The sequence below is a fragment of the Cynocephalus volans genome, chromosome 3 (assembly GCF_027409185.1).
Source record: "Cynocephalus volans isolate mCynVol1 chromosome 3, mCynVol1.pri, whole genome shotgun sequence".
Classification (NCBI taxonomy): domain Eukaryota; kingdom Metazoa; phylum Chordata; class Mammalia; order Dermoptera; family Cynocephalidae; genus Cynocephalus; species Cynocephalus volans.
Window position 1 is genome coordinate 61451094 of NC_084462.1, and position 27187 is coordinate 61478280.

At 40.1% G+C, this 27187-nt stretch overlaps 2 protein-coding genes and 1 long non-coding RNA gene across 3 annotated transcripts in view; 2 read left to right on the top strand and 1 right to left on the bottom strand.

The window, feature by feature from the left end:
• Window positions 1-416: 416 nt before the first annotated feature.
• LOC134372959 (uncharacterized) lies at window positions 417-26904 on the bottom strand. The gene is made up of 4 exons (XR_010022918.1): window positions 26828-26904; window positions 25834-25958; window positions 1709-1818; window positions 417-816 (listed from the first exon to the last, which is right to left on the bottom strand). It is a non-coding gene; the product is annotated as an uncharacterized LOC134372959 (long non-coding RNA).
• BCL2A1 (BCL2 related protein A1) lies at window positions 5852-14147 on the top strand. The gene is made up of 2 exons (XM_063090308.1): window positions 5852-6271; window positions 14040-14147. The coding sequence occupies exons 1-2, from the start codon at window positions 5852-5854 to the stop codon at window positions 14145-14147; spliced, it is 528 nt and encodes a 175-aa protein (XP_062946378.1).
• The window catches only part of MTHFS (methenyltetrahydrofolate synthetase), a 47334-nt gene continuing 46864 nt past the window's right edge, over window positions 26718-27187 (top strand). The window contains exon 1 of the mRNA XM_063090306.1: window positions 26718-26834. Within this exon, the coding sequence (XP_062946376.1) occupies window positions 26718-26834 (117 nt within the window). The remainder of the gene's footprint in view (window positions 26835-27187) is intronic.

Sequence of the window (27187 nt, forward strand, 5' to 3'; positions counted from 1 at the left end):
TTCCCTAGAGGGGCCCAGTTTCATTTGCTGTCACTGAGTACTTCTGCTTCTTTGGTTTGTGTTGAACCTTTTTTCTATTCAAGGCAGTGGAAAGTCCAAGGTCCTCTGCCCAAATCACTTAAATGTCCTATTCAAATGGGCTTTCCTCTTGTATTTCCCCCCAGATGACATTTGAGAAAAGAAAGGAAAATTTTGCTTTTGCTTGGTTGAGAAAAACATAACAGAAAAGCTAGTACAGTTTCAGTCACAGTATCAGCCTGCTTATGAAGCAGGCCATCTGTAAAACATTCAACATCACTGATAATGATGGCATTGATAATAACAGAATCCAGTCAACATTTGTCATGTGCTTTGCATGTGCCAGTCACTGTGCTGGGCCTTCTGAAGGAATCAAAGAAAAATAAGACAGCCCTCTTGCTAGGACAGCTGCCAGTCTGGAGTCCAGCAAAGGGCACAAAACAACATAATCGCTGCAGTGTAAGATACACCATGAGACTTGCTGTTACACAGGTACAAATTCCATGGGAGCACACACTTTCCTGGCTAGGGTGAATGGGGAAGGCTTTATTTGACTGGGCCTTGAAGATGGAGAAGATTTGGAGACACAGGAATGAGAGAGAATAGCCGTTTCAGTTAGAGATGACAGGAAGAACAAACTGCTGGAGCCAGGAGACTGCCTGGCAGTGTCAGGGCAGGCATTGCAGGGAACTGGAGTGGGCTGAGATTAGGTTGACTGGAGAGGCCGAGTCAGAGCATGAAGAGCCTTTTTGGAGTTTTAGTTCCTCTTCATAGGCAAGGGGGAGCCCTTGGAAGGTCCTGAGTGGGTGAGTGGAAGGAGCAATGGACATTAGAGTAAGATGGGGCAAAGGTCAGGAAAGACTGGTGATCACACCTGCATGCACAGATCTGTGGGAGGGGATGACGATGGACACGTTAGTGAGTGACATTATTACATGTTGCACAAAGATATTCCATTTCATACAGGACCATCCATAATTCCAACCTCCCCCCAGCTTGCTTTCTCCTTGCTTTCTCTCCCCACCCTTTCCTCCTTCCTCTCCTTTGTGGCCTCTGCAACCTTAGTTAAAACATTTTATCCCACTGGCAGGTTTCCTGACACTTCTCTCCTTCCCTTCTTGCCTCTCAGCTCCCTTGGTTCACAGCTAGTGGCTCTGTCCAGTACCCTCTTAAGCCTTGCTTCCAAGTACAACAGGAAAATTGGTGGGAAATCCTCCTTGCATGTTGTGCTCATAGGATTTCCTGGAATTGGTGGTCTCAGATAGAAACTAAGCTCCCACCAGGAGCTTTGTCACATTGAGCTTTTCTTGATGAGGTCAAAGGGGGTGGGGATGGGGTGAGTGGACTTTCCTCCATGGTGTTTTCTGACTATCAAGGCTTGGCCCCATGAGACCAAGGGAGATGACAGGAGGACATGCAGGTGGCTGCTGGTGCATATTTTCCCCCTCCCTTTTGTGTTACGATTGTGTCACTCTTTGAAGATCATTATTCTCTGTAGAGAATTTGTTCTGGCCAGGCCCTTGGAATAGGGAAGTAGTTGCGATAAGCTCAGAGGAGCTAAAGAGCAAAGCAGCAGTGGGAGTTCCCTGAGCCATTTCCTCTGAAGCAGGCAAAAGCCTGGCAAACTTCAGGTTCCATCTTCGAGGAAAAGAGAAGTTGACCTCAGTAGTCTCTCCTCCACATCATGCACCTTGTCCTGGAGCTTGCATTCCTCTGGTCACTCAGCCAGGGTGGCTTCAGTGTTCTTCCTTCTTCTTCCCCATTGAAACTTAACCCTTGTCAGCCGTTGCTCTCTGTTCCCTGGTCAGAACAGAAAAGAGACCCCACTGTTTGAGTCATTCCTGCCAAGCTTGGGACAGACATCATGGAACAGAGACCCACCACTCTTATTGAGTCCTCCCCAAATTTCAGGTTCCTGAGCAAAATACATGATTGTTGTTTTAAGCTGCTAAATTTTGGGGGGTGGTTTGTTACAAAGCAATGGATAACTGGAATATACGTGTATAAATGTGGCAATTTACATAAGCTCAATGAAAATACATGAGGTCGTAGTTCATATATATGTATACGATAATAATTGCAAATTGTAGTCCAAAGCACTTTACAAATGGAAGAAGTTGTTAATTATTAGGTTGATTTGTACTCTTCTTATGTTATTTCCATGACAAACACTAGTAGTTCTCTCAGCCCTAGCCAGGATTTCATGCCTCTTCAGTAGAAATTTCTGGACAAAACAAGCATAGAGAAAACCTTGGTGAGGCCATAGGCACTTGTTAAGTGTGGACAGATTTGGTAAATCATCTTCCGTCATCATCTCCTCCCCAATCTGTCCACAGTAGATCAGTACCACACATGTGTACTTCCCAGAACCTCAGAGCTGTTGCGTGCCTGCACACCTGGCTCTGTGGTCTTAGCATGGGTTCCAGGGAAGATGTCTGTATTTGAAGCTCCTGCAGTGACTTCCTCTAATTATTCCCTTCTGCAGTTCTTTTCACTGCCTATACTATGGCATAGCTTCTCCCAGACTGAAAATTCTTTGAGCGCAGGAATTTTTATCTCCAACACCTAATACAGTCCCTGATACACAGCAGCAGCTTAGTGTATGCCTATGGAATAATTGAGTACACATATGGTTTCCAGACCCCACCCATTCTTGTTGACTCGCTCAGAGTGTACTTGTGGTGGATTCTTAATTTCATACAAAATCTCACATGTAGACAGAGGTGCTCAGAGGATGGGGAACTATGAGCTGGTCCTAATGGGCCTGTATAGTAGACTTGGGTGGGTGCAGACTCAGATTATAATGGTATAGTGGCACTGAGAAAGGACACCTCCCTATGTCTTTACACCTGGTTCATGGTCAGTTATTTACCTCTGACCAACACTTACCTCCACCCCACCTCACCCCTGTCCTTTTTCACTTTATATACAAAGAAATAATTCCTTCCCCCCCCCCCTTGGAAAAGACTTTGTCTTTCTCTCACCCACCTATCCTTGAAAAGTGATTATTTGGAAATTCTTCCAAATGAACTAAACCTGGCCACAATATTTAAGAATTTTAAAAGCAACTCCTTTTCCAATCCAGAAGATCAGAATATAAAGTCCTAAATTTGTGATATAAACCCATTTCATTTACTCAACAAAGATCAACTACTGTCTTCCCTGGATCAAGGCTTGGGCACTGGATGCGGAGAGAAAAAAAGATAGACCTTGACCTCAGAATGCTCAGTTGCAGCTCTTAAGCCACATGCTTCTATTATCTTTTTCAGAAATGCTCAGCAACATGGGAATGTGATGGGGGCAGAAAATACAAACTTCCCATCCTTCCAGTGATTCTTATGATACTCAGATAATTTGAGAAGAGAAAGCGGCAGCCTGCTATTAGCTTTGTGTTCCTGAGGGTCAACAGGCATAGTCTAAGAGGGCATGGGAGGACTTCCCCAGGGGAAATCCTGGAGAAGAGGCTGGACCACACATTTGCATGCTCCTTTGTTCTGTGCAAGTCTCATGTCAGTCTGGGTACTCCAAGAAGAAAATGCCACGAGAGAATTAGATAGATGTGTAAAAGATTTATTGGGGAAAAAGCCTGTGAAGGAAAATGGGGAGGGAGGCAGAAGAGGCAGGAGAGCTGTTGGACCACAATGCTAGACTGATCCTTGTAAGGAAAAGAGAGGTGGAAGGAAGATGGGGTAGGAAGAGTATTAGATTGCAGTGCAGTCTAAGAAAGTTTTTGCAAAGCCAATGGGGAGTTATTGAACCAAAGATACCCATCACAGGAGGCTGACTTACAAAACAGTGCAAAGTCAGAGAAGGAAGGCACAGTGCTGGGGACCTTAGTCAATTACATTCTTGCAGTAGGTCAGAGAGGTGCCTTTTCACAGCCGCCCCAAGTCCCCATTAACTAGCACCGTAAGGAACACCTCTCTCTTTCTCCTTAGCCCTGTGGTGATAGTTCAGAAATACAAGTTATATATGAATCTTTTCTTCTGTTTGCAGCTGTCCATACATAGACACTGATGCAAAGAATCAAAGTCACTCCATATGTGGAGGGGAACAAAAGTATATTCAGTTTCTCTAGGGACCATGAATTGTCTCCTTTTCCTTCCACCCACTACTCCTGCCCACCAGCAACAATGGCTGTTTAGCTTGCAGCTATCAGACAGGAATACGGTTCTCCACCTCCTACAAGTGTTTGGTAGTTGCCTTAATTACTATGTACAAGTACGTGGAGACTTGAATTTCACCCCCAAATCCCCTATGTTCCTTTTAGCCAGTAATTTCACCATCACTGCCAACCTTTTCTCAGAATTGCTTCCAAAGCTAAATAAAATGAGATTTGCATTTCACTTCAAACTGTGCACTTATGAAGTTATACCTTTGCTGGGTAAAGAGATGACAGGAAGCCAAATTCTTCATTAGTCCATAAAGGAATGATGGACTAGCACTGATTAAGTACCTATCTTTTACCAGGCAGGTTGATAGGTGCTTTACATAGATCATCTCTTTTAACTTCACCTCAAACCTCTGAGGTCAATATGCATTGCCTCATTTTACAAATTTGGCACAGACCCAGGGCACATAGTAAGGGAAGGGGAATTTGGCTAGGACTGAGTCTAGGGCCTCTGACTCCAAGTCAAGCTCTCTTTCTGGTCCCAGAATTTCTGATCCATATATTGGGTAATTTACCTGACTCAAGAATATGGATTAAGTCAGGATAAAAGCACTACTTTGTTTTCTATCAGAAATTCTAGAGTAAATGGTTGGTGAAGACCAAAGGAGATATTTTCTTCTTCCCTCCCCATATCATCCTTACTCAAGTACCAAAGTATCAAGGGTGGTCCTACCAGAGCAGCCTGGAGAGGCCTTTGTTCTCTGTCGCCCAGGCTGTTCTCTAGTCTCCATTCCAAATCTTCATTAATCTGGTTTACCCCGTGGGCTGCATTTAAGACTTTTTGGGGGGTAAAATTCACATAACATAAGGCACCATTTTAAAGTGAACAATTCAATGACATTTAGTATATTCACAATGTTATGCAACTACCACTGTTGTCTGGTTCCAAAATTTCATCACACAAAATAAAACTGTACCCATTAGGCAGTTACCCCCCACCCCCACCCCTGGCCCCTCAGTCCTTGGTAACCACCAATTTGCTTTCTGTCTTTACAGATTTACCTATTCTGGATATTTCATATACAGAATCATACAATATATGATATTTTCTGTTTGGCTTCTTAACATAACGTTTTTGAGATTCATTCATGTTGTAGCATATATCAACACTTCATTCCTTTTTATGGCTGAATAATCTTGCATAATTTGTTTATCCATTCATCTGTTAATGACCATGTGGCTTGTTTCCACATTTTGGCTACTGTATGAATGTTCGTATCTAAGTATTTGTTTGAGTACCTGTTTTCAATTTTTTGGGTATGTACCTATGAATGGAATTGCTGGATCTTTTGGTAATTCTGTATTTAACTTTTTGAGAAACTGCTAAATTTTTTCCTAGGGGGTTTACCACTTTACATTCCCACCAGCAATGTAAGAGGATCGTAATTCTTCCACATCCTTGCACTGAAGATTTTAAAGCTGAACCACCACAAGATAAGGAAGTGACCTCTCTTTGAAACATTTTCTTTTTCACATTTGGAACTTTCTCTTTCACACACAGCCTACACACGAAAGTGACTAACAGGAAGGATATGTCATAATGTGATACAAACAGAAATTCCAGCAGCCTCCATATGTCACCACGTGTCATAATCTTGCCGAGTTCAGATTGCCACAACTTCCAAGTGAACCGGCTCAAGACTGCTACCCTCCAAGCTGAAGATGACTGACTGTGAATTTGGATATGTTCACACACTGGCTCAGGACTACCTGCAGTACGTCCTACAAGTACCACAACCTGAATTGGGTCCAAGCAAAACATCCCGAGTGCTACAAAACGTGGCCTTCTCAGTCCAAAAAGAAGTTGAAAAGAATCTGAAACCATGCTTGGACCATTTTGATGTTGTGTCCATAGATACTGCTAGAACAATATTCAATCAAGTGATGGAAAAGGAATTTGAAGATGGCATAATTAACTGGGGAAGGATTGTGACCATATTTGCATTCGGAGGTATTCTCATCAAGAAGCTTCTACCAAAGCAAATTGCCCTGGATGTGGACACCTACGAGGAAATTTCTTATTTTGTTGCTGAGTTCATAATGAATAACATGGGAGAATGGATAAGGCAAAACGGAGGCTGGGTAAGTGTGATGGAAAAAATTCCTCATTGTTCTTTACTGTGAAATAAGAATAGTTTTCTTGCTCATTAAACTAACATCGAAACACCTACCTAAGGATTTTATTTTCCTTGGGTGGTTTGTTTTAGAAGTTTTTAATTTTTTTAATTAACAAAAAAATACTTTCCGGTTCATTTCCAGTAATGAATCCTAGAACTTTATACCTGGAAAACACTTGTGTTTCCAGTTTTAATTTCTAACAGTGTAAATTACAGTAGTGAGGTTTGGGAACTAATAAAGCACCTCTTTAATGCGTCTTCAGGGTCAACAGTGCAGACACTCTAATCAGTACTTAGCTTTTGCGAGGGAAAAAGTTGGTATTAGATGCTGTTATATTAAGGTATTTATTGTGTTTCAAAAGACAAGTATAGATTTCTTGCAAATTCATTACTCACAAATTGATTTTTTTTTTTTTTTACTTTTCTAATACAACAAATTCTGGGCTGTTATAGCTTGTTGATAAAAAACAATGTACTGTACCACCAATAAGAACCTTTATTCAAGAATTTTATATAAAAGTTCATTTTATTATCAGTGCCTCAAAAAGCCAAGACCATGAAGGGGAATATGTTGGTAAGAAGCCTCTTATAGCTGGATGTATATGCTTTCCTTTATGTCCCAATACAGTTAATACCTGTTTTTTTTGTTGTTGTTGTTGTTGTTTTTTTTTGTCTTTTCCGTGACCGGCACTCAGCCAGTGAGTGCACCGGCCAGTCTTATATAGGATCCGAACCCGCGGCGGGAGCGTCGCCGCGCTCCCAGCGCAGCACTCTACCGAGTGCGCCACGGGCTCGGCCCAATACCTGTTTTTTTAAAGCACTTATGTCCCCATGGATTCTCTTTCCAACCCTCAATCCTGGCCCTCACATCTCCCAAGAGCTAACCACTGTTATCAATTACTGTACATGCAAAACATGCCTATTGAATATATACATAGAAAGTATACACAATACTACTTTGTGAAAAAAAAAAATTTTTTTTTGCAGCTGGCCAGTATAGGGATCAAAACCCAGATACTGGTGCTGTCAGCACCACGCTCTAACCACCCTAGCAAACTGGCCAGCACCGACCCCCCAACCCTCCCCCAATTTTTTTAGACATAAAAATAGTACATGATACTTATTATGCAACTCTTTTTTTCACCCAAGGGTATTTAAAATAGTATTTTTAAGAGTGCTACATATATTCCATTGTATGTAAACGCTGTCGAGTGTCTGGCCATTTCTAGCTGATGGATGTTTAGGTTATTTCCAGAGTGTGCTATCACAAGCAATGCTTCATTGAATATCTTTGCACATACCTTCCCTTGTACATGTGTGTGTTTTTCTATGGTGGATGTTGAGTTACAGAGTTGCTGGGTCGTGGTGTACATACATATTTTAATTTTTTAGATCTTTGCCCTCGAAAGTGGCTTTACCAAGTTACCTTCCCATCAGCAGCTTATTAGAGTACCCAACATTTCCCCCCAACTCCAGCTGATTAACATTAGGTCGTAGCAATCTGTTATAATTTCCCCAATTTGTTCTTGTAAGTTTAAGTATCTTTTCATATGTTTACTGACCTTTTGTAATTCTTATTTAGGGAATGGCCTGTTTATATCCTTTGCCCATTTTTCCTATTATTTTGTTTTTTTCTTATTGATTTGCAGGAATCCTTTGAATATTCTGGTCACAAACTATTTTTATACATGTGGCAGATATCTTCTAGTTTGTTGATTATCTTTTAAAACTGTAGATGTTTTCAGTTGTTATAAATGTTTTGAAGTTTGCTACAACTGAATTTATTAATCTTGTACTTGATGCCTTATTCATTTTGTTTAAGGCCTTCCTGCATAATGATAAGCCTTGCTGCAACCACTCCCCTTTCTTGATCAACTTCTTGTTCCTGGAACTCTTCCTTCTAACTCAACCTGACTTGGGGCTGGGTGGAACATGTGACATGTTTGGTCATCTTTTCTTCTGGTTGGTTGTGGGAAGCTACACTGAAGCACTGGTGGGAATTTCAGGTGCACTGTGGAGGTTTAAAGTGAAGGCCAATGTTCTCTAGCATGGAGGCCCACATATGAGCCTGTAGAGAAATATAAGTTTGCAAGCTTTGTGTGGTTTAGACTGTATTTCCAGTGCCTAGCACAGTACTCAGAACACACAGACAGTGAATAAGTGTTACTTAGCCATTTAACTTCTTCATCATAAATTCTGTGATCTCCTGGAACTCATAATGAGTGGAGAGTGTGGAATTGTCCCTAAGAATTTCTAGAAGTGTGTTCATTTTTCCAGGGTGGTACAGGTGTAAGCGTGACTTTGGCAGGATGAACCTGTCCTGAATGGAGATGTAAATGCATCATTGCCTGCACACATACACACACTCAGCCTTCATAAAGTCTTTATGCATGTTCCAAGTTCTTCACTTTTACACCTGAATAGCAGAGGTTGTAGACATGATGGAAACACTCTTTAAGATGTCATTTCAAAACGATCTCTATACTCTTTTCTCAGCTCACCTAAGACATTGATTCTGTGAATGACAGGCAGTTCTATTTTGAGTCAGTACATACGATATGGCAAACATATCTTCCTTTCATAGTGATGTTGACAGATATGCTCAAATGAATGAGCTTACTCTTGAAGGATTCATTTTAGGGGAAATGCATGACTACATGCCTACCCTAGTAGAGTCAAATGGCTCACAAAAAGAGGGGAAAAGTAGAAGAGACATTTCACATCTTTATCAAACAGAGGCACCAACTTTTCACTTTGCACCTTTCTGAAAAACTCAAAAATTTTTTGATTATAAAGCACACAATCTACAATTTAATTCAATTTTTTGTTTGTTTGTTTTGAACTTTTAATGAGAAAAAAATATATACTATTGAGCTCCAGAACACTGTGTTCTGTGTCACTGGGTTAAGGGTTGGGAAATACATATAACAGAACTAGTAAACCAGATATACATAAACATATACAGGGTCACTGAATGAAAAACTGATGCCCGGCATAATTAAGTCTCGGTTTCTTCATCACTCATCAGCACGTTGGGGATCCCGCGGCTGATGGGGAACAGATGTCCAGATTCTGGGCATTGCAGGGTGCCCTCCAACACATCCACCTCCAGCAGCATGTGGTGCATCTTCCTCAAAAATTTCTCATCACGCTCATACCCTTCAATCGGTTCTTTGGGCACCTCGACCAGGTGCAGCTGTGGGCAATAGGCTTAAATCATCTCTGGACATGTCCGAACCCCAGCCTCAAGCCGGGCTCCAGGGGTGCCCGGTACATAGGGCTGCCCAATTTAATTCAATTTTAAAAGTGCCTGAAGACCTCTATCAAAACTTTTGGATCAAGAATGTGGTCTGTGAACACAGCATAGATATTAAGAGCAACAAGTCTGAACAGACCTGGATTTGTTTCCAGGCTCCAGTGTTTACTACATGTGTGACATGAACAAGTTACCTAACTTCCCTAAACCTTGTTTCCTTGTCTGTAAAACCAGGTTGGAACCTTTCTCCTGGGACTGGTATAAGAATCAAATCAGTTAATATAGAAAAAGCACCTGTAACAATTCCTGAAAATGAGTACTCAATACAAGTTTAGGGTTATTGTTATTGTTATTAGTAGTATTGGCCTAGCTTTCATGGAGAAATCTGATTAAATATATTCCATCTCCATAAGTTATATGATCACCTGCGGTTAGATATTAGTCACCATGTAAAACAGATGCCCTAAAGGGAAAAAATAAGACTGGTGTATCAATAATGGGACTTATGGTTTCATATCTTATTCCCTTTCTCATTTTTACCAGCTTGATCAAACTTCCTTCTTTCCTCCCTCCCTCCCTCCCTCTCTTCCTTCCTTTCCTTCTTTCATTTGAGGCTTCTCATCTTTTTTCTTCCTCTTCCACATTTGCCATTATTTTCTCCTGTTCCCTCTGCCAATTTGAAGTGCTAAAAAAGGATGGGCTCTTACAGGATCTGAAAGGAGAGCTAGTGCTATTTTTTAGCTGTCTTCAGCATTCATGAAGAAAGAATGATTCTTAAAAGCCATTAGAAAAAAGAGCCATTAGAATGTGCTTGAGATGAAACTCATGTCTCACCCCTTGGGATCGGCCTTCCTTTTTAAGGTGGCTTTCCTACTTTCACCTTCTTTGACGAAGCATTCTTCTGTGTCTGTGCTGGTGGAGTGGAAAGAATTCTTGGCCCTCAGCTCCATGCAGGAGAAATCTTGTCTACTTAATGCATCACTGTATACCTCATGCTCAGCATAGGGTCTATTGCATAGAAGGTACCCAACAAATATTTGTTGATGGAGTGATTGAGTGAACTGACACTGAAGCTGGAGATTTGAATCCTGGTTTTCCCACTCACTAGAGGTATAGCCTTGGGTAAGTTACTGAAGTACCCTGAAACTCACATCCCTTGTATAATGTATATAATAATATGATATGATACAAAATGGTTTTATAATATACACATAATATACGATAAAGACAATAATAACTACCTTAGAAGGGAAGTTAAAGGATTAGAAAACATTTTTGTAAAAATGCTTTATAAACTATCAAATGCTAAGCAACTGTGAGGATTATACGGGAAATTCCAAGAAGTTTAAATATAGAATTCTTAAAACTATTTTAATAACAAAAGAAAGCCTCCTTGAAAGTAGAGTTGTACAGTCAGAGTTGGTGCTTTCCAAGTAACCAGCATGTTAAAGCTTGGGCCATAAGAGTTAGGTCAAAAGGTTTTTCTTTTTTTTTTTTTTCAGCCTCTTGCTCTAAATAATGTTCTGTTCACTTTGAGGCCAAATAAATGGGCATATAGGGATGTATAGATGATTGACTAAGTGTCCAGTTTGGCAAAAGCATTTCCAAAAGGTGTAAAGATCTAGTGTCGACATGATACAAGCTTATGTATCCATATAACTATCCTTTCATTAAATAGATTTTGGGGCCAAATACTCATATTTCTTTTGAATTTTAACTTGAGATTTCAGAGTCATTTAGTGAAAAATAAGGTGAAACATAGTTCAAGTCATGCAGAAATGCATGATACTGATACGGGAGTTAGAGAAAAACACTTCTCCCTGCGGATCCTTCAGAAAAGCTCTCTAAGTGCTAGCTCTCTAACCTTGGAAGTCAGCCTTGACTCCTTTCCCTCATACTCTATATCCAATCCATCAGCAAATCCTGTTGGCTGCACCTTTGAAATACTATATATCCAGTGCATCTAGGCCACCTTCTTTCACTTGACTGCATCAGTAGCTTCCTACCAGTTTCCTGGCTTCCATCCTTCACCTGCTATAATCTGTTCTCCAGATAGAAGCCAGTGATATTTTAAAAACTTGAATTAGATCATGTCCTGGCCTAATCAAAACCCTTCAAGATGCCCCTTCACCCTGGGAACAAAAATGCAAAGTCCTGACCATCATACTCAAAGCCTTATGTGTTCTGGCTTCTACCTACCTCTCGAATCCCATTTTCTATTAATCCCTCCTGTGCCCTCATAGCTCCAGCCTTCCTGGATAAGCTAAGCACACTCCATCCTCTGGGGCTTTGCCCTTCCTGTTGCCTTTGCCTGGAATAATCTTCCCCCAGACATTTGCATGGCTCCCTTCTTCCATTCACTCAAGTCTCTGCTCCAAGATTGGCTCCTCAGAGAAGTCTTCCTTGATTACCCGACTAAGATGGTACCAGTGCCACTCTCTATCCCTGGACTCTGCTTTATTTCCTTCATAATAGTTTTCACAACTGGACATTACATTACATATTTATTTGCTTATCTGTTTATTGTCTGTCTCTGCAATGAGAATTTAAGTTTAGTGAGAGAAGGGATCCTGAATGTTTTGTTCCCCACTGTGTTTCCAGTGCTTTAAATGGTACCTGGCATGTAGTTAATGCTCAATGAATGTTTCTTGAATGAATAAATGAATAATCTCTAGAGAAGTGGGGATAACATCATGGTATTTGTCTATGTCTTTGAAAATTCTGAGTTTCTGATTTTCTTTGAATTATTGATACAGTGTATTATTTTATACTTTTGCCTTTCTTGAAATCAAGGTAGCCGAATTTAACAAATTATCACTATTTCCAAAAATAATCAGACCTGGGCAATCCTTGTTTACTACATTACTGACAGGATATCAAACCCTTATTTGTATATTTATTTTTATATAATGGTTTTAAGATACAAATAGCATCATTAAAGGAAACATTTTTGAAAAGAATATATTTGAAAAAAATATTCTGGAAAGAAGAAAAATTCACTCCCACTGTCCAAACATATTTGCATGCAAACATTATATGTAATTATAATTAGGGTGTACATAAGAGTATTTTTCTTGCGACATTGCATTATAAATATTTTCAACACCACTTCTCATATTCCATGTTAACATTTCTTATGTATACAGAATATTCCACCAATTTGATATATCATAATTTACTTAACCAATTACCAATTGTTAGTTAGACATTGGGTTGTTTCCAGTTTTCCCCCCTTAGAAATAATGATTCAATACTGAATATGGGTATGTTTTCCCCCAGCTTCCTCCCCCTGCCCAAACACCAATATTTCAGAAAACTGCCTCATGAAAAATTTCCAGCAGTGGAATGACTGGTTCATAAGCTATGGGCATAAATATACTACTCATGCATATTGGAATATGTATAGCTTTCCAAAAGGATTTTATTGATGGAGCAATGTCATAACAACCTTATCAGCATTGGGCAGTACTATTAAAAATAATTTTGTGGGTTTAACATGGCCAACTTAATAGGTCTAAAAAACAATAGTATTCTGTTAAAGTGTAAATTTATTTAACTGCTGGTAATGTTGAATTTTCTCCCATATACTTGTTAATGATTTATATTTCTCTTTTCAATGGGCTTTCCCTTTTTAACTATTAAGGGCTTAATGATTTTCTTTTACATTTGAATGAACTCTTTCATGGTAAATGTAAATATTTTCCTAGTCCGTTCTTTTAATTTTAGTTTTTTATAGTTTTTTAAAAAAATTTAATCTTTATATAGTAGATGATTTTGTCAATTTTTTCCTTTGTTCACTCCCTACTTTAAAAAGTTGAATGTAAATAAGATGACATGTTAATTGCCAATCGTGATAGACATTGGTCATTGTCATAATAATGAAAAGTAGAGGACCTCGTTGTACTTGCCAAATATAGTGTTTATAAAAAATCCTAGGAAGGGGCATACATGCATACATACTTCGAATGTACAGGAAAATATATGTGCGTGTGCAAGGGCAGGAGGGGAAGAGAAAGAAGACAGGAGCGGTTTCTTCCCTCTGTTAGGGCATGTCAGCATGTGTCTCAGAGCATGACCCTACTCTTAAAGTCCAGGCAGAAGCTGCCTTTCTAAGGCAACTTTTCAAATGGAAAATTCCCTTGGCCAGTGTTGATCTGCTCTGCCACTGATACTCCTAAAGACGATTCCAAGGCCCTGCAGAGCTCTTGAGTCTTTTCCAACTGTCAAAGAGATATGCTTGGTTTATGTTTTAGTATTAGTCATACTAGGCTATGGACTACTTGGAAGACATGTGTAACCCTAGATTCTGGGACTTGCAAAATGAAGAGCAAATGTTTGCTAGCTGAACACTTTTTTAAAAAATATGTTTTAATTAAAAAAAAAAAACCCAACAATTTTCCAATCCTTTTGTCACTTGTGTGGACATGATTTGTGTGTCTCCAATGATTGTTAAAATGTTAAATTTATTCTCTTATAGGAAAATGGCTTTGTAAAGAAGTTTGAACCTAAATCTCACTGGCTGACTCTTCTAGAAGTTACAGGAAAGGTCTGTGAAATGTTATCTCTACTGAAGCAATACTGTTGACCAAAAAGGACATTCCATATTGTGAAACCTGACAAATCTTTCAGACTCTTGCAAGAACTATTGCCAACACATACTACATCTCCTTTCAAACAAACAATTTTGATGATGTAACTTGACTTTCCAGAGTTACGGAAATGTTGTCTTCATTTAAATAAATAAATAGTATGTATTTGTCTCTGTATGTAATTTGTGTCTTAATTTTTGGGGTATGCCTAGAAATTCAGCGAAAGTGTAGAAGCTCAATACAGGAGACAGCTGTTGAATTAAGAGATGATGACCAGGAAGGTGGTGTCTTTTCTGCCCCATGGCAGGCTCTCTCTTAAGGGCGTACCCATTACCCAAAGGTTATTCTCTGTATCACCAAGCTGGATGCCTAGTAGGTAAGGTCTGTGATGGAGTTTGGATGTGTTGTCCCCTCCAAAACTCATGTGGAAATTTGATCCCCAGTGTGGCCGTGTTGGAAACTGATTGAGTTGTGGGGGCGGATCCCTCATGAATGGATTAATGCTCTCCTTGGGGTAGGGGAGATTAATGAGCAAGTTCTCGCTCTATTAGTTCCCGTAAGAGCTGATTGTTTAATAGACCCTGGCACCTCCTCTCTCTCTCTCTTGCTTTCTCTTGCCATGTACCACCAGCTGCCTTCTGCTTTCCATCATGAGTAGAGGCAGCCTGAGGCCTGTGTCAGATGCAGCTGTCCCAGAATCATAAGCCAAATAAACCTCTGTTCTTTATAAATTACCCAGTCTCAGGTATTTCTGTTATAGCAACACAAACAGACTAATACAGTCTGCTTTCCACCTCCTTTTGGCTCCAGGCTTCCTGTAGTCCCTGGTGCCCCTGGCTGCTTATAGTTTTCCACTGATGCCCTCCCCCCTCAACCTTCCCTCTCTGGCCTGCCATTTGGGGTTGATGGATATGGCACTAAGATATGTAGGATACTGTGGGATAGCTTGAACAAAGACAATTAGGTAAATGATTCAATGTTGAGCCATTGTTAAACTCCTTTTTAATAAAAATTCACAAATTAGAAAATTATACCTTTTGTTAGACCTTATGTTCTAATTTTAGGTCAGCAAATCTGATTGCAATACAGGAACCCTATACTTTGTTCTAGACCTTCTCTCCCATTCTGTTCCTGCCATAACACAATCTGAACTCCCTCAGGGCTTGTGTTACCTTTTCCAGGAAGATGTGGATAGATTTAACAAAGAAACCAGAGCCACTCTCTCTCTCAGGCCATGTGCATTCTCACAGAGGATTTCAGTTAACTAATGTTTTACCTACAAGGTGTGATTCTTAATGGTGGGGATTAGGACACTCAGACAAGTCAGTAGGGAAGTAGTTTTGGGCAGGGTAGCTTGGCTTACTTATGAACTCACTTCTTTCTCAGTGTCCTTTGATGAATCCTCCTCATTTCCCCAAGCTAAATTCCCTAACTCTAAATATTGGAGTGCCCTGGCTAGTCCCTGGCTTTCTTCTCTTCCTTACCTGCTGTCACTTGCTAGATATCTCATTCAGTGCCATGACTTTAATGATCAACTATATGATGATGACTATCAAATTTATATCTCCAGACAACACCTCTCTCCTGAACTACAGACTACTGACCTGATATCTCTCTACGTGTATGTTTAACAAGTACATCAAATTCACTATGTCCAAATCTGAATACCATCTCTTTATCACCCCCAGACCTCTTACCCCTGAATCTTTCATCATCTTAATATTCATCTTTCCACCCACTGATTCAATCCATCAGGAAATATTATTTAGTTCTATTATCACAATCTATCCAGTCTTCAACTACTTATTACCATCTTCACTACTGCTATCCCTATTTGAGCCACCCCAAATCTCTTGCATAGATTTTGCAGTAACCTCCTAATTGGTCTTTTTACTAATTCCCTTGCCCCTCCATAGTTTATGTCCTACAGGCAGTCAGAAGGATCCTTTAAAGTGTAAGATAACTCATGTTATCTCTCCATTCACAACTCTCCAGTGGTTTCCACCTCACTCAGAGTAAAAGTCGGGGTTCTTACAAAGTTCTTACAATGGCCTGCAAGGCCCTTCACAATCTACCTCCCCAATGAACAACCTGACCTCATCTTTACCTTGTTCAAGAAGGCTCCTACAATGTCACTCACATGCTCTGTCCCCAATATCTGAAAACTCTTTTGTCACAGACTCCAGATCTTTTCAGGATCTTGATTTCTGCCTCAGATAATATATGGCTCTGAACAATTTTTTAAAATTGGGAAAATGGGGACATCCATAACTCTGCCATTAAGACTCCACACCCAAGCCCACAGAGCTCTCTGGGGATTCAGAATCCTAATTAACTTCAACCTAGTGTCACATGTACCTATAAGTGCAAGTTCTAGTGCTTTGGAAAGTACAATCTTTGATAAAAATGTAGAGTATGACTGCTGAATTGTTATTCTCAAGGATTTGGAGTAAATCAAGGAAGATTCTTTCCCCCAAGAGAATCAAATCTTTACCTAACTGGACAAGGCTGTTTTATTGTTAAAGGGCTCTGCCCAGGGTACAGTGCTATGCAGAATAGACATGGATACATGGAGAAACAATGCCTCCAGAATTCAGCAGAGGCATCAGGCCAATAGCACTGTTCTTCCACACCTCTGGGGTTGCCTCCGTTAGCCAGTACTCAGACTATGTCCTTTTGCTTTCAACCATGTTAATACCCAACCAGATGCTCAAACCAGAAACTTCGTTCCTGGGAATCATCCTCAAACCTTCCTCTCTTTGATGCCTCTTACTCAACCAAAATATGACTAAATCCTGGAAATTTTACTTTTTGAATATTTCTTAATGTATCCACTTCTCTCCTTCTCCTTAACTCCTATGCCAGTTCAAGCTACTATTTCTTCCTGCCTGGACCACAGCTAGAGGCTTTTTCCTGGTGTACTCACATCCATTTCTTGTCCCCTCTGGTACATTCAATACAGCCAGCATATTAATCTTAAAATGTAAATCTTTGTCACCCCTCTGCTTAAAATTCATTCAATGGCTTTTCATTATTCTTAGAAACTCGAATCCTTCTACAAAGCCTTGTGTCATCCTCCCTCCTCACTTGAGTGTGAGCAGGACTTAGTGACTTGCTTCCAGAGAATAAAATATAGAAAGTGAAAACAAAGTAACTCTACAGTGGAGAAACTTGGCAAACACGACTTTGGCCAGGTGATCAAGGTTAACATTACCAATGATAAGTTGTGTTGATAGTACCCCATGATATCATGTGATAAAAAGGATGTCTAATCTCTGCGTTATTGCTCCCTAAAACCCATAACCCCAGGGAAAAATAAGACAAACACAAATTGATGAACATTCTACAAAATACCTGACCAGTACTCCTCAAAATTGTCAAGGTCATCAAAAACAAGAAAAGACTGAGAAATTATCACATTCAAGAGGAGCCTATGGAGACATGACAACTAAACACAGTGTGGTATTCTGAATTGGATCCTGAAACAGAAAAGAGACATCAGTGGAAAAACTAGTAAAATTAAAATAAAGTCTGGAGTTTGGTTAATAGTTATAGTGTTGGTTTCTTAGTTTTGACAACGTACCACCATAAGGTAAGGGGTTAACATTACAGCAAACTGGATGAGGGCTATATGCAAACTCTAATCTTTGCAACTTTTATGTGAATTTAAAATTATTCTGAAATAAAGTTTATTAAAAAACAGACAAAAAGCATCTGGACCCTAGTTCTTCAGCCTCATCTCATGCCTCTCTCCTCCTGTCTCTTTGTTGATTAGCCATTCTGGACATTTTCCAGTTCCTCTAAAATACCATGCTGTTTCCCTTTAGGACCTTGGAACATACAGTTCTTTCTTCCTGGAAAACTCTCTAACCTTCTCTGCCTCCCTCTCACCTAGTGGACATTTACTCAGCCTTGGAATTTCGGCCGAAAAGTCACTTCCTTGGGATGGGGGTGGTGATGGTGGGGTGGTAGTGGTGAGGAAGTGGGGGTCACCAGGCAACCTCCTGATCTTTCTAAATGGAGAAGATGCCCTGTACAGGCTGACTATATTATGGTTTGCATAATAGTTCTATTTCTTCCTGCAAATTGGCACTTGGTTTATGCATTGATCTACGGTAGTCCTTCCCAGACTTTAATATGGATACCTGGGGATCATGTTAAAATACCAATTCAGATTCAGTAGGTCTGGGGAGGGCCCAAGATTCTGTATGTCTAACAGGCTCCCAAGTGGTGCAGATGCTGTTGGTTCATGGATCACACCCAAGTAGGAAGTGTCAGTAAATGAATCCCATTTTGGCATGCTGACCAAAGTTAAATTTTAGGTCTACAAATATAAAGATAAAACCATGAATATAAGCAAATTCAGTGCTTGTTTTACCTTTGATTATAGAAACTGCCTATTCATCTTTACTACTCTCTCTTCCAAATAGCTCTGCCCCCGTGCACTACTCAACTTACATGTAGTATGTTGAGCAGAAGGTAAATGCAAACAGAGGCCTCATGGTAGTGGGTTATTGGGTTTTCCCTGGTGATACTATTGCTTTTCTTTTAAATTTCTGGAATACCTACCTACAACCTTGAGCTGAGGGAGTCACCCTCTTCTGAATACTCCCTAGCTTGTCATTTCACTCTTAAAATGTAGTACAGCACTCCAGATATAGCTTGACCAGTGCAGAAGAGGATGGTGGGGCCTCTTGCCTTGACCCAACTTGCATGAGCAGCTTGGGATTTTATTAGCTGAATCAGTTGCTCTCCCAGCTGGTCAGCTCATAACACCGCCTTCACTCACTGACTCAACAAATATCCACCAAGCACTGGTTCCACACCAGGGCCTGTGCAGAGCACTGGGGATACAGAGGACTATGAAACCTGATCCCAGTCTCATACGCTATAGGGAGAACAAGAGCACTGACAATAAAACAATGCTGTGACAGAAGAGGGAGGGCAGTTTAGTGTGGGTTTTGCAGATCTTGGGTTAAAATGTGATTACTCCCACATAGTAACTACGTGAGCTTGGGCAAGACACTTATGATTTCCAAACTGTTCCCTCTTCTGTAAGAATTTGGTAATAATACATACTTCATAGTTTGTTTTGCAGAACATAAAAGAGTATGTAAAGAATTTAGCATAGTACCTGGTGTGTAGTGAGCTCAATAAATGGTAGCTATTATCACTGGTATTGTTCTAGTCCAGATGTCAGCCCTCTTCTCATCCCCCAGATTGGTTATTTATTTATTTTTGGTTCCATATTAATTAGCCTTATGTTCACCCACAAGAATCCACTCACACAACTATACAATAAGGACCACTGAATATGTCATCAGAAAGGGAGGTGAGAGGCCACATAGCATATAACCAAAAAAAAAAATCCTTGTTAGACATTTTTGTTCTTCAAAGTTCCCCTTCCTGGCTGTGTTGCTTACAGGGACTTTCCTCCTCTTTTCTTCCCTCTAGTGCAGGGAAACTAGCTTTATTAACCCTACGAAATCCTTTCTTTCTATCTAAGTCACCACCCTCTCTTCTTCCCTTTCAGAAGCAAAGAAATTAAATCCTCTAATCTTGTGCATGGCACTTTAGGGACCATCTTTTTATCACTCTCTACTGCTAGTGGCTTATGGAAGTATTTCTTCTTAAAAAAAAAAGTCATATACACATGGTGCTTTCCTAGGAGAAATTCTGGTGAATAAGACTGCCTCCACATGAATAAATTATGGAAGTGCTGAAATCAACTATGCACAGGGGTCTATGGAAGTGTGAAATACTGTGGTAGAGAGTGGTAAAAGGGAGGGATGCCAAGTCAGTCTTAATCCAGGCTGAGAGGTGCTTTGTGCCCCCTGATGAGAAGTTTTTACAGAAGGCAACTTTTTAAAAAGATAGTGATGGAGTTTGGGTGTGTTGTCCCCTCCAAAACTCATTTGGAAATTTGATCCCCAGTGTGGTAGTGCTGGAAACTGATTGAGTCATGGGTGCAGATCCCTCATGAATGGATTAGTGCTCTCCCTGGGAGAGGGCGAAGTAACGAGTGTGAGTTCTCGCTCTATTAGTTCCCACAAGAGCTGGTTGTTTTACCTTCTCTCTCTCTCTCTCTCCCTCCCCCCCTCTTCCTCTCGCCATGTGATCTGCTTGTACCCACCGGCTGCCTGCCACTTTCGGCCATGTGTAGAAGCAGCCTGAGGCCTGTACCTGATGCAGCTGTCCCAGAATTGCAAGCCAAATAAACCTCTGTTCTTTACATATTACCCAGTCACAGGTATTTCTGTTATAGCAACACAAAACGGACTAAAACAGATCATGATATGATCAAAATGTTTTCTTCGTACAGTAGCTGAGTTTGGCCATAGTGTAAGCAGATAGTTGGAATTTGATGGCTGGGAGACCAGTTAACAGACTGCTATAATAGAAAGTTAGTAAATGTTGACTTACACTTGGGGTCAACTAAAATTTCTAGGTTTTTCATAGTATTATTGCCTATCACATGCTTTTGCTAAGTTTGTTTATTTTTGTTAATAGTTTTTTTTTTTACCTTTTATTTTGAACTAACTTTAGTTTTACAGAAAAGTTGCAAAAATAATACAGAGTTCCCATATACCCTTCCATCTAGCTTCCACTAACATTAACATCTTATGTCTTACGTAACCATAGCATGGTTATCCAAACAGGGAAATTAACATTGATACAATACTATTAACTATATCTACAGACCTTATTATAATTTCACCAGTCTTCTCACTAATGTCCTTTTCCTGGTCTAGGCTTGAATCCAGAACAACTAATGTCTCCTTCTTCTCCTTCAGTCTGTGCAAATTCCTCAGTCTTTGTCTTTCATGACCTGGAGACTTCTGAAGAGTACTAGTTCAGTATTTTGTAGGATGTCCCTCAAATTGGGTTTGTTGGTTTTTTGTGATTAGATTGAGGTTATACATTTCTGGCAAGAACACAACAGAAATGAAGTTGTGTCTTTTTCAGTGCATCATATCAGGGGAAGACATATGTCTTATTGGTAATGCTGACATCAATTACTTGGCCAAGTTTCTTTACTATTAAGTATCTTGGGGGGAGATATTTTGAGACTATGAAAATGCCTTCTTTTTGTTTCTCGTCATTCTTCCACCCACTAATTTTCATATCCATTGATAGTTCTTGCCTGCAACAATTATTAGTACAATGTTTGCCAAATGGTGATTTTCTATTTCCATTATCCCTTCTACATTTATTAATTAGAATTATGTACAAGGAAGTATTACCTTTTCTCCTATTTATTTACTCATATCAGTGTGGACTAATGGATATTTATTTTATTCTGTAGGTTATAATGTAAGGTAATCATTATTATTTTGTTGCTCAAATTGTCCCAGCATAGGCCACTGGGAACTCCAATTTGGCTCCTGGTTCCCTTTTGACATGGTCTCTTCCTTTCTGAGCACATCCTTACTTTGTGGCATCACGAGATGCTCCAGTTCACCTCATATTTTCCCTGCCCCAACTCTATAGTCAACCATTTCTCCAAGAAGCCCTGTTTTGTTTTGTTTTGTTTTAAATTGGAAAATGATATATAGAAACAAAGGTCTGGATGCTGGATTTTAGTATATGTATGCCAACACATATCTCTATTTATTTCTGTATCTACCCATTTGTGTATAAACATATACTAAAAACCATGAGTTCATAGTAACACCTCTGATTCCTATCCAACCCCACAGGGATCATTCTAGCCTTTCCCCTTTCCTTATCTGTAACTTGTTTTTCAAACAAGGAGAAACCTGACTCTCATTATTCACAATAAATTTACTTATTTGTTCAAATCTAGAATACAGATAGTGTAGTTTCACAATTGCTAACTTATACTCCTGTGAAAAACAAGTTTACTAACTAGAATACGATATTTGCGTAGTTATTTTTATCCATAGCCTTGCAATATACTGTATAGTCAAAATATAATTTTCCAAAGTTACTTAAGTGAGTTCTTTTCTTTCCCACCCACTTCTTTGTGGTTACGCTAATCATTTATAATACAATTCAGTTTGTTCCTGCTTGTATTCTATTTTGGCTTGCCTCCACGCCCTGGTTGACTACAGATATGTATATATGTATGTGAAACAATTCCATTGTTCTAAGAGCCAGAGTTACAGAAAAGGTATAACTAGAGAAAGGTCACTCTCTTCCTCATCACTGATCTTCCACCTATTCTCCCATTCTTTCCACCCTGTTCTTACCCATTCCCTGTAGGTACCCAAACTTTGTTTTTGGTTTATGCTTACTGTTTTTTTTTTCTTTTCCCATAAATGAGTAGATAGATGCATATTTTCTTTATCCCCTTTTTTCTTTTATTTTATGGAGGTATAATTCACATACCATTAAGTTCATCCTTTAAAAATGTACAATTCAGTGGTTTTTAGTATATTCACAGTGTTATGCAACTCTCACCACAGTCTAACTTTTTTTTTTTTTTTTTTTTTTTTGTCTTTTTTTCGTGACCGGCACTCAGCCAGTGAGTGCACTGGCCATTCCTATATAGGATTCGAACCCGCGGCGGAACATTTTCATCACCTCAGAAGGAAACCCTGTACCCCACTCCTCCCAGGCCTAGGCACTGCTAATCTACTTTCTGTATCTATGAATTTGTCTGTTCTGGATATTTCACATAAATGGGATCATACAATACGTGGCCTTTGTATCTGGCTTCTATCACTTAGTATACTATTTTCAGGGTCCATCCATGTTGTAGCATGTATCAGTACTTTATTCCTTTTTACTGCTCAATAACATTCCAATGTATGGACATACCACATTTCATTTATACATTCATCAGTTGACAGAAATTTGAGTTGCTTCTGCTTTTTGGTTACTGTGAATAATACTGCTATGACCATTCGTGTACAAGTTTTTATGTGAACATATTTTCAAATCTCTTAGGTATACACGTAGGAGTGGAATTACAAGGTTATATGGTAATTCTATATTTAACTTTTTGAGGAATTCAAACTATTTTCCAAAGCAGCTGCATCATTTTACATTCCCATGAGTATGAGGCTTTCAATTTCTCTAAATCCTTGCCAATACTCCCCCCCCCCCTTTTTTTGTTATAACCATCCCAGTGGGTGTGAAGTGGTATCTCTTTGGCTTAAATTGCATTTCTCTAATGACTAGTGAAGTTGAGCATCTTTTCATGTGTTTATTGGCCATTTGTATATCTTATATGAAGACATGTCTATCCAAGTCATTTGTCCACTTTAAAATTGGATTATTTATCTTTTTATTGCTGAATTTTAAGAGTTCTTTATATATTTGATAATAAGTCCCTTATCAGATATATGATTTGCAACTATTTTTTCCTATTCTATAGGTTGTTTTTCTGTTCTCTTGATGGTGTCCTTTCATCCACAAATATTTTTAATTTTGATGAAGTCCAGTTTACCTATTTTTCTTTATTGCTTGTGTTTCTGGTGCCATACTCAGAAATCATTGCCTAATCCAAGGTGATGAAGATGTATGTCTATGTTTTCTTCTAAGAATATTACTGTTTAGCTCTGATTTTAGGCTTTTGATCATCTCTTTTGAGTTAAATTTTGAATATGGTGTTAGGTAGGGGCCAACCTTCCTTCTCTTGCATGTGGACATTCAGTTTTTCCAGCATCATTTGTTGAAAAAGACTATTCTTTCTCTATAGAATTATCTTGAACACCCTGTCAAAAAATCAACTGACCATAAGCATAAGGGTTTATTTCTGGACTTTCAATTCTTTTCCATTTACCTATCTATTTATCTATCTATCCAGTACCACACTGTCTTGATTACTGTAACTTTATAGTAACTTTGGAAATTGGAAAGTGTGAGTTCTCCAACTTTGTTCTTTTTCAAGATTATTTTGGCTGTTCTGGGTTCCTTGCATTTCCATATGAATTTTAGGATCAGCTATCAATTTATGTGGAAAATACAGATTTGATAGGAATTGCATTGACTCCATAGATCAATTAGGGTAGTATTGTCATCTTAACAATATTAAGTTTTCTACTCCACAAACATCAGATGTCTTTCCATTTATACAGGTTTTCTTAAATTTCCTTCAATACTGTTATGTAGTTTTCAGAGTATGTTTAACACTTCTTTTGTTAAATTTATTCCTGAACATTTACTTAATGCTATCGTAAATGAAATTTTTTTCTTTTATAAAATAGGGAAGCGGCTCATGTGATTATGGAGGCCAGCAATCCAAAGTGTGCAGAGCCAATGTCCCAGTTTGAGTCTGAAGGCCGGAAGCTGCTGTAGTACTAGGAAAAGCTGATGCTCCAGTTTGAAGACTATCAGGCAGGGAGAGCTATATTTGTGTATTAATCTTGCATCCTGCAACTTTGCTGAACTCGTTTATTAGTTCTAATTTTTTTGTGCGGATTCCTTAGAATTTCCTATATACAAGATCATGTCATCAGTGAATAAAGATCGTTTTACTTCTTTCTTTACAGTCTGGATGCCTTTTATTATTAATTTTTTGCCTAGTTGCCCTGTATCTCAATTTTTAAAATAGTTCTTTATTGCTATGGTTTGAATATTTGTCCCCTCCAAAACCCATGTTGACATTTAATTGCCATTATAACAGGTCCTTTTAAGAGGTGGGACCATTAGGAAGTGATTAGGCCACAGGGCTCCACCTTCATGAATGGATTAATGTCATTATCATAAGAGTGGGAGTATGCTCATTTAAAAGGGTGAGTTCAGTTCTGTTTTTTCTCTCTCTCTAACTTGCCCTTCAACTTTCTGCCATGGGATGATGCAGTTAGATGGCTTTTGTTAGATGGCCCCTCAATCTTGTACTTCCCAGTTTCTGGAACTGTAAGCCAATAAATTTCTGTTTATTATAAATTACCCAGTTCAGGTATTACATTATAGCATCAAAAACGAACTAAGAGATTTATGTATTAGAGAGATTAGTCCTTTGTCTGTGACACATATATACATGTGTGTATATATGTATATATATGTATGTGTATACTTATCTCTTTCTCTCAAGTATTTTCTCCCAGTTTGTCAGCTTTTTGCTTTGTGTATGTTTCTTTTAATAACACCAACATTTATAAAATACTTTTATGTCATCAAATTTATCAATCTTTTTCTTTTATTGCCTCTGGATTTTGAGTCATAATGAGAAAACTTTTCCCTACATTGATGTTAAAAGAGGAATTGTCCCATTTTCTTGTAGTACTTGTATAGTCTCAGCTTCTACACTAGATCCCTAATTCATTTGGAGTTTTTTTCTTATGCACGGTGTGAAGAATGGATGTAATATTATCTTTTAAAAAATGGCTCTCCAGTTGTCCCAGCACCATTCATTAAAAGTTCATATTTTCCCTAGTGATTCGAGATGCCATCTTTATCATATACTAAATTCCCAAGTGGCTTTGGGCCTACTTCTGTGCTTTCTATTCTATTCCACTGGTCCATTTGTTTCACTTATGGAGGCTTTATAGTATGTTTCAATGTCTGGAAGGGCTCATGGTCTTTTATTTTCAGTGTTTCCCTAGCTATTCTTAAATACTCGTTTTTCCATTCGAACTCTAGTATATATAGTTGATTTAACATAAAACTTACGAAATTTTCACATAAACGTGCTAAATATTCTCTTAAGTTCCAGCCTGAAGATATTTAAAAGTTTAATTCCTTTATTTATCAAATAATTAACCCTCTCACCTTTTCATTGGCTTGTGGCGTCGTGTGGGGGGGTAAATCTGATGCACCACCAGAGCTCTTCTCTACATCTACTTATTCCCTTGAGTTACCATCGTCTCTCCTCCCGATCCAAGTCAGATGCCCTGCTAGAGAAAAGAACGCATGGTCTCTCCATTTCCTCATCATGTTTCTTAAGTAAGAGCGTTTATAGTAGGAGCAAATTCCACTTATTTTACAGTAACAATATTGTTGGACTCTGAGCCTACAATGAACAGGGCAACAGTGCTAAATTCTCCAGAGGTGAGGAGACATCGTGATCTAGGAAGGGCAAGTGACTTGCTGAACCAATGACCAGCCCAGTCCATCAGCAACGAACCCTCCGACTGAAAAAGAAAGAAGTGCTTTGCAAAAAGAAAGGAGTCTTTTCCCCTTTAACCAGTAGGAGCCAAGTTCCCGACTGGTATCATATGTATTTCTCCATTCGGCCTGCCTGTCCCTTCTTTTCAACCCCCCATAGTTACAGTACTGCACATCACATCGCCGGCTGCCCGTGCAGGACCCCTTCCAGCAGTGTTACTACCTCTGTGTTTAAGTGGGGGAGACAAAGTGTATTGAGGTGCCCAGGCTATGGAGCCAGTAGCGACAATGCAGACAGGGCACACTGCCGTCCGCCACCACTTGCTGGGGGAGGCGATGAGACCGCGAAGGCGGCAAGAAGGCTGTGTCCCAAAGGAGGGAGGCGTGGTCGGGGCGCGGAGCGCCGCGGGCCCGCGACCCGGGAGCTGGGGGCGCGCCTCGCCGAGTCCGGACCCTCCCTTAGGTCGGCGGGTTCAGCGGGAGCCGCCAGGGAAGGGGGCCGGACCCGAGGGCGCCGAGGGCGGGGCCGGACTCGGCTTCGGCGTGAGATGGCGGCGGCAGCTGTGAGAAGCGCCAAGCGGAGCCTGCGGGCCGAGCTGAAGCAGCGTCTGCGGGCGGTGAGCACTGAGGAGCGGCTACGCCAGTCCCACCTACTGACCCAGAAGGTGCGAGAGCTCGGGCAGAAGGCCTGACACCACAGCGGATCGACTAGCTGAACGCCGGGTGGCCCACGGCTTGCGGATCTGCGCAGGCGCAGACCCCCGGCCCGCGCTCGTCCCTCCAGACGCGCGCGCGTTCCATTCGGCGTGCGCACGTTTCCCCGGCGCGCGCACGTCCCTTTGTGGGCGTTTGTGTTCTCTCGGGCACTTTGGCGGGGAGAGGGGCTGGTGATGAGGTGTGGGTCTACTGAGGGAGAGGGAGGGAGCCAGTGACAGACCTGTCTGGGAGGGGAGTTCGTTTGGGTGGAGGGCACCTGGGGTGTGTGAGAACTCCTTAATGGGGATAGTGGAGGTGCTGA

Coding starts and splice junctions, on each gene's coding strand:
- BCL2A1 (XM_063090308.1), top strand. CDS start 5,852: ATGACTGACTGTGAATTTGGATATGTTCACACACTGGCTCAGGACTAC. Junction 6,272..14,039: donor TAAGGCAAAACGGAGGCTGG/GTAAGTGTGATG, acceptor ATTCTCTTATAG/GAAAATGGCTTTGTAAAGAA.